We start from the raw sequence: 15,989 nt of genomic DNA, 5'->3' as shown, positions 1-15,989 counted from the left end.
GCATAACTGACATATTTCTCAGAAGTGTAAACCTAATTCCTCCTTTTCATATATCTATCAGGGACCATGTGGCATTACATGTTCTAGAAAAGATGTGTCTCCAGAAAGGATGAGAAAGTTAGAGCATAAAGACTGGCCACTATCAGCTTGGATTTAGCCATTAACTCAGAATCAGGCTCAGAAATGCAGAGAAACTCTTATTTATATAAAGACTATAAAACATGGTTATCAACATTAAGCATGGTGGCTCCTGAGCATAATGTCTGAATTTAAATCCTAGTCCTACCACTTGGACAGGTTACTTACTTTCTCCACGCCTAAAGGTAAACATCTTTAAAAAAATCTATCTCAGAGAGGTATTTTGAGGGTTAAATGAGTTAATATATGTAAAATGCATAGAACAGTCTCTGGTACCACCATATGACTGCAAGCTAACAGTAGTAGTACTATTTATTACCATTCTAAATATTTACTAGCCCTTATATGATACTTACAGGCAAAATGTAAATCTGGGGAAAATTCCGGAGAAATCGCCATTCTCTCTGCAGATATTCCAGAGACCCGATGAACACAATGTCCTTCAGCTCCTGCCGAGGATAGTTGCTAGCTCTCAAGGGCATGACAAAATTCTGAAGTCCCATCAGTGTTGAGTGGGCATCTCCAAAGATACAAGCCACAATGTGGTTCCGAAACTCAAGTTTTGACTTGTCAGTTCGTTTCTAAGCATAAGCATGTCAGAATGTAGTCATTTTTAGAAACAACAAAGAGGATTCCATCCCCTCACCCAAAGTCTTTGAGGTCCATCCACAGGAGTACCTCATAAGGATAACAGAATTTTGCAAACAGCTCATAAAAAATGGTACTTATTCACGGTGGGACAAGTATTCTTTGATCTTTTTTTGGCATTCCATCTTATTTCCCCCTTTTAAGTTTTCTATTAGCCTAGAGCACATCAATTAAACTGAGAGCAGCATCATTCCTCAGTTCAATGTGAAATCACTGAACCAAATGGGGAAAATATCTTATTTTCATTATATGTGTTTAGCCTTGTATGTGCTATGATAAGATTCAATAATAAACTAAAACATTCCAAATTCTTTTGCTAAACTTATGTCTTCCAGTGAGCCCTGAAAATTACATCAAGTTGCCCAACATCTTTCAGTTTTCAGTGGATTTTCATACATATAAAAATACATATTAGTTTGAACCATATGAAATTCCCTTTTTATGGGTCAAGAATGGTTGAATATCAGCAATTTTACATGGTTCAATCTAGTATTTAAATGTAATAACAATTTTTCTTAGATTAGAATAAGACTATTGCTAACGTGGTGGGTTTCAGCAATCCTAATAGTTTATAGTTGATGTGGCAGCTCTGACAATCTTGTGCTTTTGGTGAAATGATTGATCATGTTTTTATAAAAGTTGAGCTGATTCAATAGACTCTTTGCAGAGTTGAGAAAATTACTCATGGGAAGTGCACAAGAAATTAGGAACTATAAAAATTCCATTTGATCCCAAACATTTGAATATGTCTCATACCATTATTGGCATTGCCAGCTATTAATATCTCTCCTATAGCTCTAATTTGAAAATAAAGTAATATACATGATGAAGACTTAGATAGGAGTTTCCTCCCATCCATAGAGACTTTAAAAAGTAATAAGTATAACTTTTTAAAAAAGGAATGGCATTCCTGAAGGAAATTTATTTCAAGCTTTTCTGTGATATCTTTCAGGAAATGAGTCACGGTCTACTCTCACGGAGGTGGGATGAAGTTGAGCATGCCCTGGATCTGGTTTGGTATTTTGGTTTTGCCATTAGTGGTATGAGTATGAACAGAGTACTTAATCTCTCTGACTTTAAGTTTAAGTGGTTTAAAAATAAATAGAAGTTAATCCTGCTGTAGAAACTAAATTATATATTGAAAGTACAGTGTTCGACTCATTAACTGTTGTTCAATAATTATTGATCAAATGTGAATCGTGGGGAATTCCTAGATTTTCAGAGGAAGACTTTTGGAAGATGATGGACAACAAGTTAAATGTATTTAAAAGCATGTCATGTGTTAGTGTGTTTTACATGCCTGAGCACTTGAAGACTCGGAATATTTCAAATAGCTATACCACTCTCCCTCATGCCAGTCTGTAGCTGGGTTAAATGACAAGCTTCTATGAAACAGGGGCTGATGAAATCTAACAGGATAAATAAGTAACAACTGACATCTCAACAATTAGAATCTGTCAAATTAGCATATAATAGGACATACTCTCTTTCCAAAAGCAATCCCCCTATGAGGGGAAATCAAGCTACTAGTCTGGAAAGTCTTCCTAAAGAGTGATATCAATCTTAACCAAATCTATTAAATAATCATCTCTAGCTAAACCAATTAGTTTTAACATGAATAATGAAGCCTCTAACAGTATTTAATGCAACATGTCTATAGTTCAACCATTGCTCTTCTAAGTCAAACTAAACAATTAGAAACAAGATACATGGCAGAGTGCATTAATAGGCACAGCTAGAGAGGAAATTTCCCCAAGAAACTGTGGCACCAAACTGTCTTCTGGTTAAGAACGTTGGTGGCTTTTGGGGGAAGGAAAGCATGCACTATTTGTTCAAAGTAACTTAAAGCAACCACTTCCACTTGACCCTTCTGTAAACTAAACCTAGCTCAAAGACTCCCTGGATTTTTCAATCTGGACATTTCTCCTATAGGGTTACAAGTTTCAAAACCCTTACAATTTCTTAAAGTGGAAGCCCTTCTATATTTACCAAAGACTCAAGTTGGTGTTCTGACCTATATTCCACACCAAGCGTCACAAAGAAGATAGCTATCATAGAAATAAATCTGTTTGCATGCTTCATAAGTATGTTCTGGTAAAACATCTTCTATTTCCGTTTCTAGGTCTCTTGGATACCTCCATCTGCAAGCAACTTCCCAATCTTTCCAAAAATTTCCCTCCCACTGAAAACATGTTTGGCTGCCTGCTCAAAAGGTGTTTATTTTGTTGGGTTTAGAATAAGGCCTAATTGCTAAAATAGTGAGTTTTAGTAACCCTAATAATCTTCTTGCTGATATGACAGCTCTAACAATTTTGTGCTTCTGATCAAATGACTGATCATGCTTTTACAAAAATTGAGATATATTATGTCAGGACACTAGGACAAGGATTGTGTGTGTGTGTGTGTGTGTGTGTGTGTGTGTGTGTGTGTAATGGAAAAAAAGCAAACTGAACTACTTTCGGAAAGCAAAAAAATGCATAAATGTCAATTAGTCATAGTTGAAAATATTATATAGGGTTCATACAACATGCAAGCAAATCCCTTTTATTAGTTAAATTTACCAACTACTGAAATTATACTTGAGTTTCTAATTCTGAAAAATGAGAATAGATGGAGATCCAGAAAGCAGGTTTCAGAGCCTGCACTAGGATACAAGGCTTTTACATTTTAGTTGCTGGCATTTCAGTGAGCAGAGTTCATTAACTTGAGAGGACAGAGACAGGATTCTAATATCTATAAGGATTCACCCAAGTTGTAGGGGGCAGGCATCTAGGAGATGCATGCTTGGCTTATGTGTTACATATAAATATAGCCAGCTTTAAGAAAAACTACTATAGAAAATTCAAACTTTAAAACCAATAGATTAGGAAAATGTTTATCCTACATAATAAAAGGCTAATATGCAAACCAACTGAACAGCAAAACGACTGGTTGCTATGACATGCACTGACCACCAGAGTACATATGCTCAATGCAGGAGCTTGTGCCTGGTGGTCAGTATGCTCCCACAGGGGAGCGCTGCTCAGCCAGAAGCTGGGCTCTTGGCTGGCGAGCACAGCGGCAGTGGCGGGAGCCTCTCCTGCCTCCGTGGCAGCACTAAGGATGTCCGACTGATGGCTTAGGCCCGTGGGTGGGGGCAGCAGGCCTAAGCCATCAGTCGGACATCCCCTGAGGGCTCCCAGACTGCGAGAGGGTGCAGCCTGGGCTGAGGGACCACCCCCCGAGTGCACAAATTTTGTGCACCAGACCTCTAGTTACTTTATAAAAAGGAAAGACTGCAGAGTTCTTGTAAATAAGGAGTTTCCTTGTGCATTTAAATTAATTAGATTTACTAGCAAAACAGTAAAGTTTCAGGAGAACATTATTCTGAATAAGTGACTCAGTTAAACTGTTAAAGGGGAGAAGAAGTCGCTGAAGAACCTAATTGTTTTAAATCCCAGGATTTTATACACATAGTGTTTGTCAAATATCACATCTGTAGCCCTGCAAACCATTCATCTGGCTGGTGAAGTATGTGTTTTTCCTCCAAAATTCAGTTTACAAAGAGAAAAGGCAGGTACTTATAACTAGTGGAAGAGTATCATTTACCCTAAGAGAAACTATATTTTATTTGAGAATTGGTGTGAGATCACCTACCAGAATCACCTTTTCCAAATGGGTTGCTTTGCACCAGTAAAACATGCCGCTGCTATCAAGATAGTCAGAATCTTCATTGAGAAGACTCCTAAATAAGAAGAATGGAGAGTTAGCCTGAGGCCACATCAGGCTCTGGTGAAACACGGCCAAGATGTGAAATTAATTAGAACCTTGAGCCCAAAGTGAAGAATAACCTCTGGTCTCTGACACTCCAGAACAGGACACCAGGAGCTGAATGTCCAGACTACATCATAGCTCAAGACCTACTATATACTTTTGGCAAAAGTCATAAGGATTTTGTGGTGTGTGTGTGCGCATCTCTGTGTATTTAACAGACACATCAGTCCTTTCACCTTAGTTTATATATGCTTTGAAGGTAGTTATTTCTACTCTTAATTTTCCCCTAAGCAATCTACATAATAAAAGGCCAATGGCCATAACAACCGAAATGACCAAACGGTCACCAGGAAGTGCATGGAGCACCTCTTGGTCCCGCCCCTGTGGCCCACAGGCCCCTATCACAGCAAGACTGGCAGCTGGCAGGCAGGCGGGTGGCGGGGGGAGTGGGTGGGGGGGCAGGGAAGCGAGGTCATCATGCCTCCAGTCTGGGGCCCGGCCAGAGGTGTAACAACCTCACTGCTGCCAACGCGGCTGTGGATCAGATCTGGAGAGAGGCCTAGAGAGAGAGATGGGGCCTGATCCGCAGCCACCATGGCTGCTGGTGAGGCCTAGAGAGAGAGAGAGAGGCAGGGCCTGATCTGCAGCCTCCGTGGTGGCTTTGGATCAGGCCCAGAGAGAGAGAGTCAGGGCCTGATTAGCAGCTTCCATGGAGCAAGGAACCAATGGCTGCCTAGGAGGAGCAGCTTTTGACACTGACTGGCATAGAAACCAACCAATCAGAACCTAATCTGGGTGAACTGCTAAGGCAGAACCTAAGGTGGGGACTGAGGAGGGGTTTTAAGGTCAACAGCTGTTTAGTGTAAGATGTAAGAAAGTGGTTCAATTTTTTAATAACTGGTTTGGCAGTATAGTGCATGTGGCTGGCTATCAGTCCAGATATAGGGGTTATGTATTTTTGGCTGCCAAGAGCATCTTCTCCTGCTAAAAAAGGCTCCCCACCTCCCCACATTTAAGCAATCCTAACCTATGTAATCTATCTATACTAATAAAAGGGTAATGTGCTAATTAGACTGGGTCGACCGGCCATCTTCCGGATGTCTGACTTCCTTCTGGACAAAGCCATGGTGGTGGGGGCCAAGGCAGAGGCAGTTAGGAGTGATCAGGCCAGCAGGGGAAGGCTGTTGGGGGCAACCAGGCCTGCAGGGGAGGGCCATTGGGGTCAACTAGGTCGGCAGGGGAGGGCCTTTGGGGGCAAGATCAGGCCAGCAGAGAGGGTTGTTGTGGGCAACCAGGCTGGCAGGGAGGTCAGTTGGGGGTAATCAGTCCAACAAGGGAGGGCAGTTGGGGGTAATCAGTCCAACAAGGGAGGTCAGTTGGGGGTAATCAGTCCAATAAGGGAGGGCAGTTGGGGGCAATCAGGCCAGCAGGAAAAATCAGTTGGGGACAAGCAGGCAGGCAGGGGAGTATTTAGGGGTGATCAGGCAGTCAGGCAGAGGTGGTTAGGGGCAATCAGGCAGACAGGCAGAAGCAGTTAGGGGCAGTCAGGCAGGCAGGCAGGCAGAGAGGTTAGGGGTAATCAGGCAGGCAGGAAGAGGGGTTAGGAGCCAGCGGTCCTGGATTGTGAGAGAGATGTCCCCGCAAGGGATCCCAGATTGGAGAGGGTGCAGGCCGGGCTGAGGGACACCCTCCCATGAATTTTGTGCACCGGGCCTCTAGTAGTACCATAATGATACTATTCCTTAGGGGAAATCATGAGAGGTGTTTTGGGAACTTGAACATAAAATTTTAAAGTCTGTGAGATCAAGGCATGGGTAGCATCTCTCTCCTTAGTCAGTTTTCCTCCCCTCTCCTTTTGACGCCTTTCCTATGGGTCTCTGTTGAGACCTTTCTGATTAAATGCATTTTGCATTATTTACAGCTTCCATCACTATCCGCATTTGACTAGACTCTGCTCTAATCTTGATCTAGATCTTGACAAAGCCCTCCACGTGATCACCCCATACCGCCATTAGACACAATGTTTATCATATAAAATATTCAATCACTAAAAAGGGTTAGACAATCTTTAGAAAAATTTCACTCACATCCTAAGGAATGAATATTTGCTTGTTAGAGAATAAAAGAAACTCTCAAAATCACAGAAAATTTAATATTCAAAAGGACCCATTTAAGTCAAGAGAATCTAGGAATAGTATGCAGAAACGACATCAAAATACCAGGGGCTTAACACAACACTGGTTATTTCTTACCTATAGTAACTCAGTTGAACAGATGTGTCTGCTCCCCACAACCATTCAGAGTCTCAAGGGGACAGAGGCTCTATCTACCATCTTAAGGCAACACACTTGGCACATATATCCTCCTCAGTCGTTAAAGCAAGGGAAGAGAAAGGAACTAGAGAATCAAGCCCAGGTATTTACGCTGTGGCCCAAAGCAGCATACATCACTGCTGCTCATATTTCATTTGCCAGAACTAGTCACTTGGCTCCTGCTAACTTTAAGGGGGTTTAGGAATGTGGGAAGCAATTGAAATATTTGATGAGCATTTCCGTCTCTGCCAGAAATTTTAAAGAACACCCTTTATTTTATGGATAAAAGACACAGAGCTAACGAATTATAAAGCTAGCATTTGAATATAATGCTGAGGTTGAGATTACTGGGGCTCACAATATCCAATTCTTTCCTTCCTTAGGATATAGGCCTTGGGAAGGGGCCACATGACCTGTTTTGGCCAGTGAAATGTGAGAAGTGATAGCCGACAAAGTGAAAGCCCCCATGCTATTCTCAGGCTCTCCCTAACCTGCCATAGAGATGACCAGCCTGAGTACACGAGTGACTATGTGGAAGAGAGTGCCTGGCCTGCTTGACCTGTGTTGGACATGCAACATGAACAAGAAATACACACTTGTTGTGCTAAGCCACTGGGATTTCATTAATTGCTACCACAGCATCATAAGTCCATCCTATCTTAACACAAATGCCTTTTCTAAAAAACATGTTCTGTGGAATATCAGTAACAGGAGAAGCTCTAAGGAACTGTGCTCTGTAGTCCAATAAATTTTGAGTAAAGTATCGCCTCTTTGAGATCCACACTACACTTGAGCGTATGAAGGTTCTGAAAAGCTTTACAAAAGTAAAATCCTTTAAAGTTTGTATAAAAACAGTGTTTCAGGCACTTATTTCACCAAAAAAACTTTTACAGTTACTTATGTACTCACTTATTTCATTATATTTAAAAATATCTTTTACTATCCCTTAAAACCCCTTTTGAGATACACTATACTGTCTTATGCTATAGGTTCTGCCCTGGCAATCAATAGCTTATGACAGAATTCTCCTGTGAGGTTTTACTGTACATCCTGGGAACAATACAACCGATTTCTCTCTGTGCTGAAGGGTTAGGGGTTCTCCCTGTGAATTAATATAGCTTATAATTCAACACCTGGCCCAAAGTCTCAGACTCCAACATAATGACAAGTCATTTATTTTCTCTTTTTACCAGGTTAGTTTCTAAATTGCTATCTTAAGTCATATTTCTTTCAGACAAAATAACTCAGGTAAACTGAGAATGAGGCATCAGACCTAAAGTGATTGGACAGAGAGAAGACTCAGAGGGAGAAGCTGGAGTGGGAGGATTGGGGCATTGCCAAAGGATTTGGAAAAGTATAGAGGCTAATTGTTAATGAGACCAGCCAAGACCTAGGTTCAATCCTTATTTTCCCCTCCATTTAAGACATACTTATAACCTTCTAGTCATTTACTTAGCCAGAAGATGTTGTGATGTAAGCCTCAAAGTCAGCTTGACCAGAATGGGTTACCTTGTTCATTTGAATTAACATACCTTTCGGTGGGTTTAAATATCCCTAAGTCATGAGCCCCAACCCAGAATCCTAAGAGCCACACAGGCATTCTCTCTCTCTCTCTCTCTCTCTCTCTCTCTCTCTCTCTCTCTCTCTCTCTCTCTCGCTTTCTTTATTGTTGAAAGTATTACATATGTCCCCCTTTTCTCCCCATTGACCCCTTCCACCTACCCCCTCCCCTCCGCAGGCTTCCCCACACAGGTTCTCTTAATGGTACCAGACAGAGCCATGGTGATGGCTTTATGCCAAGGTTGTTAAAGGCAACACAGCTAGAGCCCAAGTCTGGTTTTGATGCTTATCAGAATTTGAAGGACTGACTATGTTACTACTCATTCATAGAACCTTATTTTCTCTCCATGTGTAGTTTCCTAAACACCTTCCCTCGGATGCTGAAATAATGTACCAAGTTCCCTTTAGGGAGGTGGCTTTCCACACACTGCCCTCAGCACTCAAGTCTAAAACAACTGCCACTACTTTCCTTCTGGTCACTTTCTTCAGCTTTTCCACACTTCTCCTCCTCAACCCTCCCACCCCCAATCCCACCCATAATGAATGAAGAGTCTTTAATCTGAAAATTAAATGCCCTTTTGGCAAATGGAAGATATTCTTCTCCCAAGCATATTTTAACTTGACTCAGAATAGCAAATCATTCACTATACACTTTCCTATCATAATAAAAGCAAGATCTATGTACACAAGCTGTCACAGACAGCTTTCTTCATTCTTCATTCATTTCTTTTTTCCTTCTGATGTTATGGAAAACAGATATGCCTCAGAGGAAACACCTGTTGGAGACCTTCGTAAAAGAAAAGGCTGGAGGAGACCCACTTCATCATAAAGGCATCCATCTGGTGTCCTTGCCAAAGCAAAACCTGATGTAATTTAGTTCACCATGCCTTAACTAAAGCTCCCTTCTGCCATATGTCTTGCAAACGACATGATCCTTGCAGAAATATACCTTCCTAAAGAGACTAATAAATCATCTATGAGAATGTGCAGTATTAGCAGTCTTAGAACTTGGAAACAGGGATTATAACATAAAGGCTGGTGCTATGGGAGGAAAAGGTAGCCACACAGCACCATCCAGGTCATTCAGAACAAAAGAGAAAAGCCACATCCTGACCACAGGTAGAAGCTTCCCAGGTGAGGGGGCTTTCCACGTCAGATAGCCCAGCAAGGAATACAGTTGGAACTTTCTGAGAAGGCCCTAAGTAGAACATCTGTGGGAGAAAGGTGGGTTGGTTTACTGATTACAAGATAGACTTCTTATTGTAGAAGCAATGCATGGTACTTCCATCTGGCATCGTCCAAGAGGCTTTGAACCTTGAACTATCCTTAGTCATGTCTCAGACATCCACCTCTGAAAGCTGATAGGTCACGTGTGGTGGGAGAGAACAGCTCTTATAGCCAGGACGCTTGTGGATGTGCAGAGCAGCATGTGAATGAAGCCTGCAACTGTCTTTGTGGATGACTGCCTTTCTTCAGGCGACCTTCCTGCAGGAAGTCAATGTGCTATGAGCACACATTTGAACACGCCCAGCAGAGGATGGCAGGCTCTTTCTTTTAAGCTTCGTGGAACTATTTTGAAGAGAATTATTCTGCCATGTCCATAGTAACTTACCTTGTATCAATTCTACCATTTAAAGGGGAATATAAATGAAGGACAATGTGCCTTTGGTTTACAATTGTGGCTCATTCTCTTTCTGATGGGAAAGAGAATAAACCATGCAGAAAAGCCTCTATTAAGAAGGTGGGTAGGTTTCAGTGCTGGGTCATTGTTTCCTCCAACTTACAGACTTGACTCTGATTATTCTTGAAAATGATCAGCCAATGGGTGAGATCCTCCACTGCCCACAATTCCTATTAGAAAGTTCAAAAGTTACCTATGTTTTTATTTTATTTTATTATTTTTATTTTACAGGCCTCATTTTTGGATGTGATTGCAAATCCTGGCTTGTGACCATTCCATCTGAAACCTTAAAACCCCATTGGCTGCTTGTAAATTCTTAGCAGAGAGTTTTCTGGCCTGGACGCAAAAAAATATATCTTTTGCTCAAGACTTGAGTTAAATAAAATTAACAAGTTTTGCAAAGTCTTAGCATAGAGAAAATGACAAGTCCCTTGGCTGAGGGTTGGGGGGGACAGGAGGAATGTGTCCCTGTGTCCAGAAGTTTCCATGGCCTCCTTGGTTCAATCTTTGGGAAAAATCCTTAGTCTCAGGATGTCTTTGATGCTACTGAGGATTTTGTATCTTGAAGGCTGCAACTGAACCCTCTCCAATGACTTTGTATTTAGTGACAAGGCTATTCAGTTTGTTCTCAACATGAAAACACTCATTTATCTCAATTCTGGCCACCACCTTTTGTGAATCGAGAAAAAAGAAATCACCTAAAATTTGGAGGTGTGAGGGCAAGTTGTATAATTAGTGCTTCCTACTCCATCCTGATCATTTTCTCTCTTTCCCTCCTGCCCCCGCTCTCTAAATCTTACACACATATACATGTATCCCTACACACATACACACATGCTATAGTCAGATTTCAGAATCTGAACTTTTATGGCCACATTCCTATTTTATATTTCTGGTTTCACCTGGCTGCCATTTACTCATTACACGGCATTATTTTTACCTTGGAGAGAAACTTATGGTTTTAAAAAAGTATAATATTTTATAGTCCATTCCCCCAGGAACCTGTGTATGAGCAAGTGAAAAGGGCTCACGGGAGCTCTGAGAAGCTTTCAGGACCACAGAGGATCTCCAGAAGGCAGAGAGCACGGCCCACCTTCCCCGCTAGCAAGGCCTCTGTGGTCTCTTCCTGTCTCCATTAGAAAGGGAAGCCATGCACCAGGCTCAGTGCCTCTCTCCAGCGTGACCAGAAATCCATGCTGGGTCTCCTTTGCTGGGTGAAATGGGAGATAACCTGCCTTGAAATCTCCCGGGACATGACTACACTGAGGGCAGTGTGGCTGTCTCTATGGCACCATGCCCTTTTGGCTGCCATGTGGGAAAATCTCAGGAGAGGGGGGGAATAGGACAACCTTGTGGGGCGGCTGGGGTGACTGACTCTTCTGGTTTGCTCAGGACAGGCGGCTTTCGGTACTCAACTGGCCACTCCACTGCCAGAATGGGGACACTTTTCCCTGCTCATATAAAAAGCTCCTAGGGAAGGAGGAAGAAAGGGGAAGGAAGACTAAACCTTGAAACTCTATGTCCTGAAAACTTTTGATGGTGCTCTCAGAAACCCGTGCACATCTCTATGTATGTAGATGAGTTTGGCTGGTGTTCACTGGGAGAAAAAACAGTTGGGTGGCCAGAGCCTGTATATTGTAAGAGAGGCAGGTCCCAGTGAATTATATCTTCCACCCTCCTTCTGGTTCCTCTCTCCTGGTTCTTTGCATACGCATAGACTTTTGAAGAGCCATGATGGAATCATAAACTTTAATAGGAAAGATGGTAGGTGTGATATTTTAAAAATTATAAATGTCATTTTTAAGATACCAAAATTCAAGGTATCTTTGTATTCAGTGTGATATTATGAATGTCTACACAGGAGAATGTAAACTGTGTTCTCGGGTAAACCAAATCAGCTGTGAAGAGTGTTCTGTTTGCCTTTCAGTGCTGCTTTACAGATGGAGTCTATCAAAGCCATGGCCTCTGCTTTCAATGTTTACAATTTAAAATCCCTGCAAAGAATTTTTCCCACTCCTTTGCTTGGAAGTTAGACCCAAGGTCAGAGTGGCTCTAGCCCAGGTAAAGGCAAAAATAGGGTGGTGTTTCTAAGAGATTACATCTGAGCTCCCATTTGAGCATCTCTGCTAAGTTTTGCTTTATTTCTGATGAGTATAAACTGACAATTTTTTTTTGCAGAGTATATTCTGTGAAAACATGCATAGAGGCATCTCTGAACTTAAATTGTTACCAGATGGGAGATCAATGAGAAAGATCACACACACACACACACACACACACACACACACAGACACACAACTTCCCTCTTCCTCACCCATTCCCCAGATGGATCCTCATTTAAAGCCTTTATATTTTATGGATATTGCATTTTGGATTTCCTACAATGTGAGGACAAATGAGGCATGACCTCAAGCAGCAGGTGCCTTTCATAAAGGCTGGAGTTTGTGCCCTGAGCAGAAGATCCTAGGCCCTAGGGCATAGGGCAAGCCTCACATCTAATTGGGAACAATTCCCTCAGCCAATCTTTACAGCATGAGGTTGCATTTTTAGATGCGCTTTCTCACCCACACCTTCTAAATACCAAATGACATAGTGAACATAGAGGTTACTCTATGGACTGGGATCTGAACAATGACATAAATTACTCTCACGCTTTTACCCTAAAAGCACACTCTGGAAACAAATGCAAACTTCAAACAAAAGATTTTCTTTTACTTTTTTTGGTGGGATATGGAGGTGGGAAGCAGAAATTTGAAATATCTGAAAACTAGCTCATATTTTTATTATACTGATATAGTCTCTAAGGTTTTATGGGATTAAGCCTGGGTCAGAGATTAGCATGACAAAAATGCTTTCCTTATGCAGTGGGGTGAAAGGGTTGGCCAGGGCAATTACCAGAAATAGTTCACCAAAAGAAATTAGGACCTGGAAAAACTAGCACCCATCAAAATGTCACTGGTGTGAGTGTGCACATGTGTGTGTCTGCATGTGTGTCAGATAAAGGGAGGGGTGTCAAGTGGGAAGGGAATAAATTGTGCAGAGGAAATAAAAATAATTCCAGGGTCCCTGAATATTATTAGATCCCCCCCCCCGTAAAAATAGAAAGTTATTTGTAAAGTTTTCTTAATCACCTTCTTTAATTCTCTGAAATACCTGTGGCTGAATGTCAGAATGGAGACAAATTGTTAGTGTGCTGGTGATTACAGATTTTTCGAAACATTGGAAGGACCTAATGATGTGTTGAGGGCCACAGACTTTTAAAATTTCCTCACATCTGGAAGCCATCACTGGAAGGAAGCCTGTTGAATAAAGGCATCCTGAGTATTATAACATTTTACTTAGCACCAGTGACCTATCAAGAAGCAATGGAGATAATGGAGATGGAAGCCACTCGGGATCACTCATGACATGGAGCCCTCCTTCTGCTCCATGTGTTACATGATGGCTATTTTTAAAAAGTGGTGTGCCTTAATTAAAGGTGAAAAGTTAGAGTTAGGGGTCTCTGGTGGGAGGGAAAAGATTGTGGTTAGCGTTCTTTAGCAAGGAGAAGTGATTAAAATAAGGCTGTTATTAGGGATGAAAGGTAAGAGTCAGGATTTTTAGTGGGAGATAAGAGTCCCAGGGTGAGACAGCCTTAATAAGGCAGGAAGGTCACAAGCGCTCTTACTTAGATGTTTCCTGCACCTTAGCTCTTTAAATTAAAGATGAATCAGAACAAAAGAAAATAAGTAGAATGCTCATACTATTCTGGTCACCTCTAATTTGGCATTAACTTTCTGCTGAACATCAAGTCCTTGACTTGTCTTATGTGGGACTATAGAGGTGACATGAATATCTGAATTTCTTGAAGCTGAGGCTGTTCCCATCAAGAAACCATCTAGCTCTAGCTGGTTTGGCTCACTGGATAGAGCATCGGCCTGGGGACTGAAGGGTCCCAGGTTCGATTCCGGTCAAGGGCATGTACCTTGGTTGCAGGCACATCCCCAGTATGGGGTGTGCAGGAGGCAGCTGATCGATGCTTCTCTCTCATTGATGTTTCTAACTCTCTATCCCTCTCCCTTCCTTTCTGTAAAAAATGAATAAAATTTAAAAAAGTAACCATCTAAATGACTCATCTCTTACCCCAACTAATCCAGCTCCAGAAGGAATTTTCAGAAGTCACTTATTGCCTTACTAATATTGTTTACTTAGTTTTAGTCATTTGTTGGAGAGAAGGAAAGGGAGAGGGAGAGGGAGAGGGAGAGGGAGAGGGAGAGGGAGAGGGAGAGGGAGAGGGAGAGGGAGAGGGAGAGGGAGAGGGAGAGGGAGAGGGAGAGGGAGAGGGAGAGAGAGTGAGAGGGAGAAGGAGAGGGAGAGGGAGGGGGAGAGGGAAGGGGGAGGGGGAGAGGAGAGGGAGAGGGAGAGGGAGAGGGATGGGGAGAGGGAGGGGGAGAGGGGAGGGGAAGGGGGAGAGGAGAGGAGAGAGGAGAGAGAGAATATAAGGATATGAGAATATAAATATGATTCTCCAAACTTGCTGGGGACATTCCAATAATTTGAAAATCACCACCAGCTCTAGCCAGGTGACTTACTAGTAGTTGGTTGGACTGCCATCCTGTACACCAAAAGGTTGCAGGTTTGATTCTTGGTCTGGGCACATACCTAGGTTGGGAGTTCAGTCCAGGTCAGGTCAGGGTGTGTATAGGAGGTAACTGATCAGTGCTTCTCACTCTCTCTCTGCCCTTCCTCTCTCTATAAAATAAATAAAAACATATCCTCAGGTGATATTTAAAAAATAAAATAAAAATTACCAACACACACACACACACACACACACACACACACTCCTTTTGGCAATAAAATTCCTCTGTCATCTAAATATATCCTGTACCATGAACCATTGTGCAGGCTGACAGGTTAGTGTTGAGTTTGACCTTTCTTTCTTTGTCTCACACCAAGGATAATATCACCACAAGATCTACCACTAGTCATCCAGAGGGTAGAAGTTCATGCATCTACCTCTTTACTGCCCTTGTAGATCAAAAGGAAAACAGTGCATTGTCAAGGTTTTCAGTTAAGGTCAGAATACACTGGCATCTGTATGCAATTATACAGATACTTAATACAAATATAAATAATACTTTTCCTTTCTGGTGAGAAGTTTCTTGGCTATTCTGCAAGAATGCAAATGCTTTCCTACCATCTCTTTCTCATCAATATCAAAATCTCCATGGAAACAAATTCCAAGTTCTGCCTCAGCTCTCATCACTCCATGAAAAAGTAAAGAAAGTACATGTTCTGTGAAATCTTCTCCCAGCCTCTTCCATTTGACCACCTGACAGAAACCCATTCTCTATCACTCAGAATTCTAGGACAAAAGTCTAACAGTAACCACACCAAATTTCAGGTGTTTTAATGATTATTTTATTCTGCTCTTTGATTCCTTTGTCACAAATACTTTTTTGGTTTCAGTGGAAAATTGAGATTATGTAATTGAAGAATCAATTGCTCTTTCTGTGGGCACTCTATTCACCTTTACTTATCCAAGTTCTTTAAGACCCTTTTATGCTAAACTCAAAACTTTTAGTAATAGTTTGAATGAGGATTATCACTTTTACAAAATTATCTAAAAATAATCTTTACCTATTTTTATCCATTATTTCCAGACATCTGATGTGATATGGGTCAACATTAACTATATAAAACAGAACTGACAATTTTTTTCTTTGAGGTCTAGATTATAAAAATGTATTAAGCTTTGTAGGCCAAGAGGCAAAACTATTATTATGTAGGTCATTCTATAACTAGAGAGAATACATTTTCACAATTTTTCATTTAGGATACTCAAAATGTATTAATAATAAGTATAATTTTTGTATTACAGAACTACTAATGAAAAGGAAGGAATTTTGCTTAAT

The 15,989-nt window shown here is 41.4% G+C and overlaps 1 protein-coding gene across 1 annotated transcript in view; it reads right to left on the bottom strand.

Moving 5' to 3' along the window:
• KCNU1 (potassium calcium-activated channel subfamily U member 1) overlaps nt 1–15,989 on the bottom strand; it is a gene marked incomplete at both ends in the record, with an annotated part of 123,101 nt that overhangs the window by 21,597 nt on the left and 85,515 nt on the right. Inside the window, 2 exon segments of the mRNA XM_081082242.1 lie at nt 495–719; nt 4,423–4,510. Coding sequence (XP_080938368.1) covers nt 495–719; nt 4,423–4,510 — 313 coding nt within the window.

Source organism: Myotis nattereri (assembly GCF_964212035.1).
Source record: "Myotis nattereri genome assembly, chromosome: 2".
Classification (NCBI taxonomy): Eukaryota; Metazoa; Chordata; class Mammalia; order Chiroptera; family Vespertilionidae; genus Myotis; species Myotis nattereri.
This window is presented reverse-complemented; position numbering and strand designations above follow the sequence as displayed.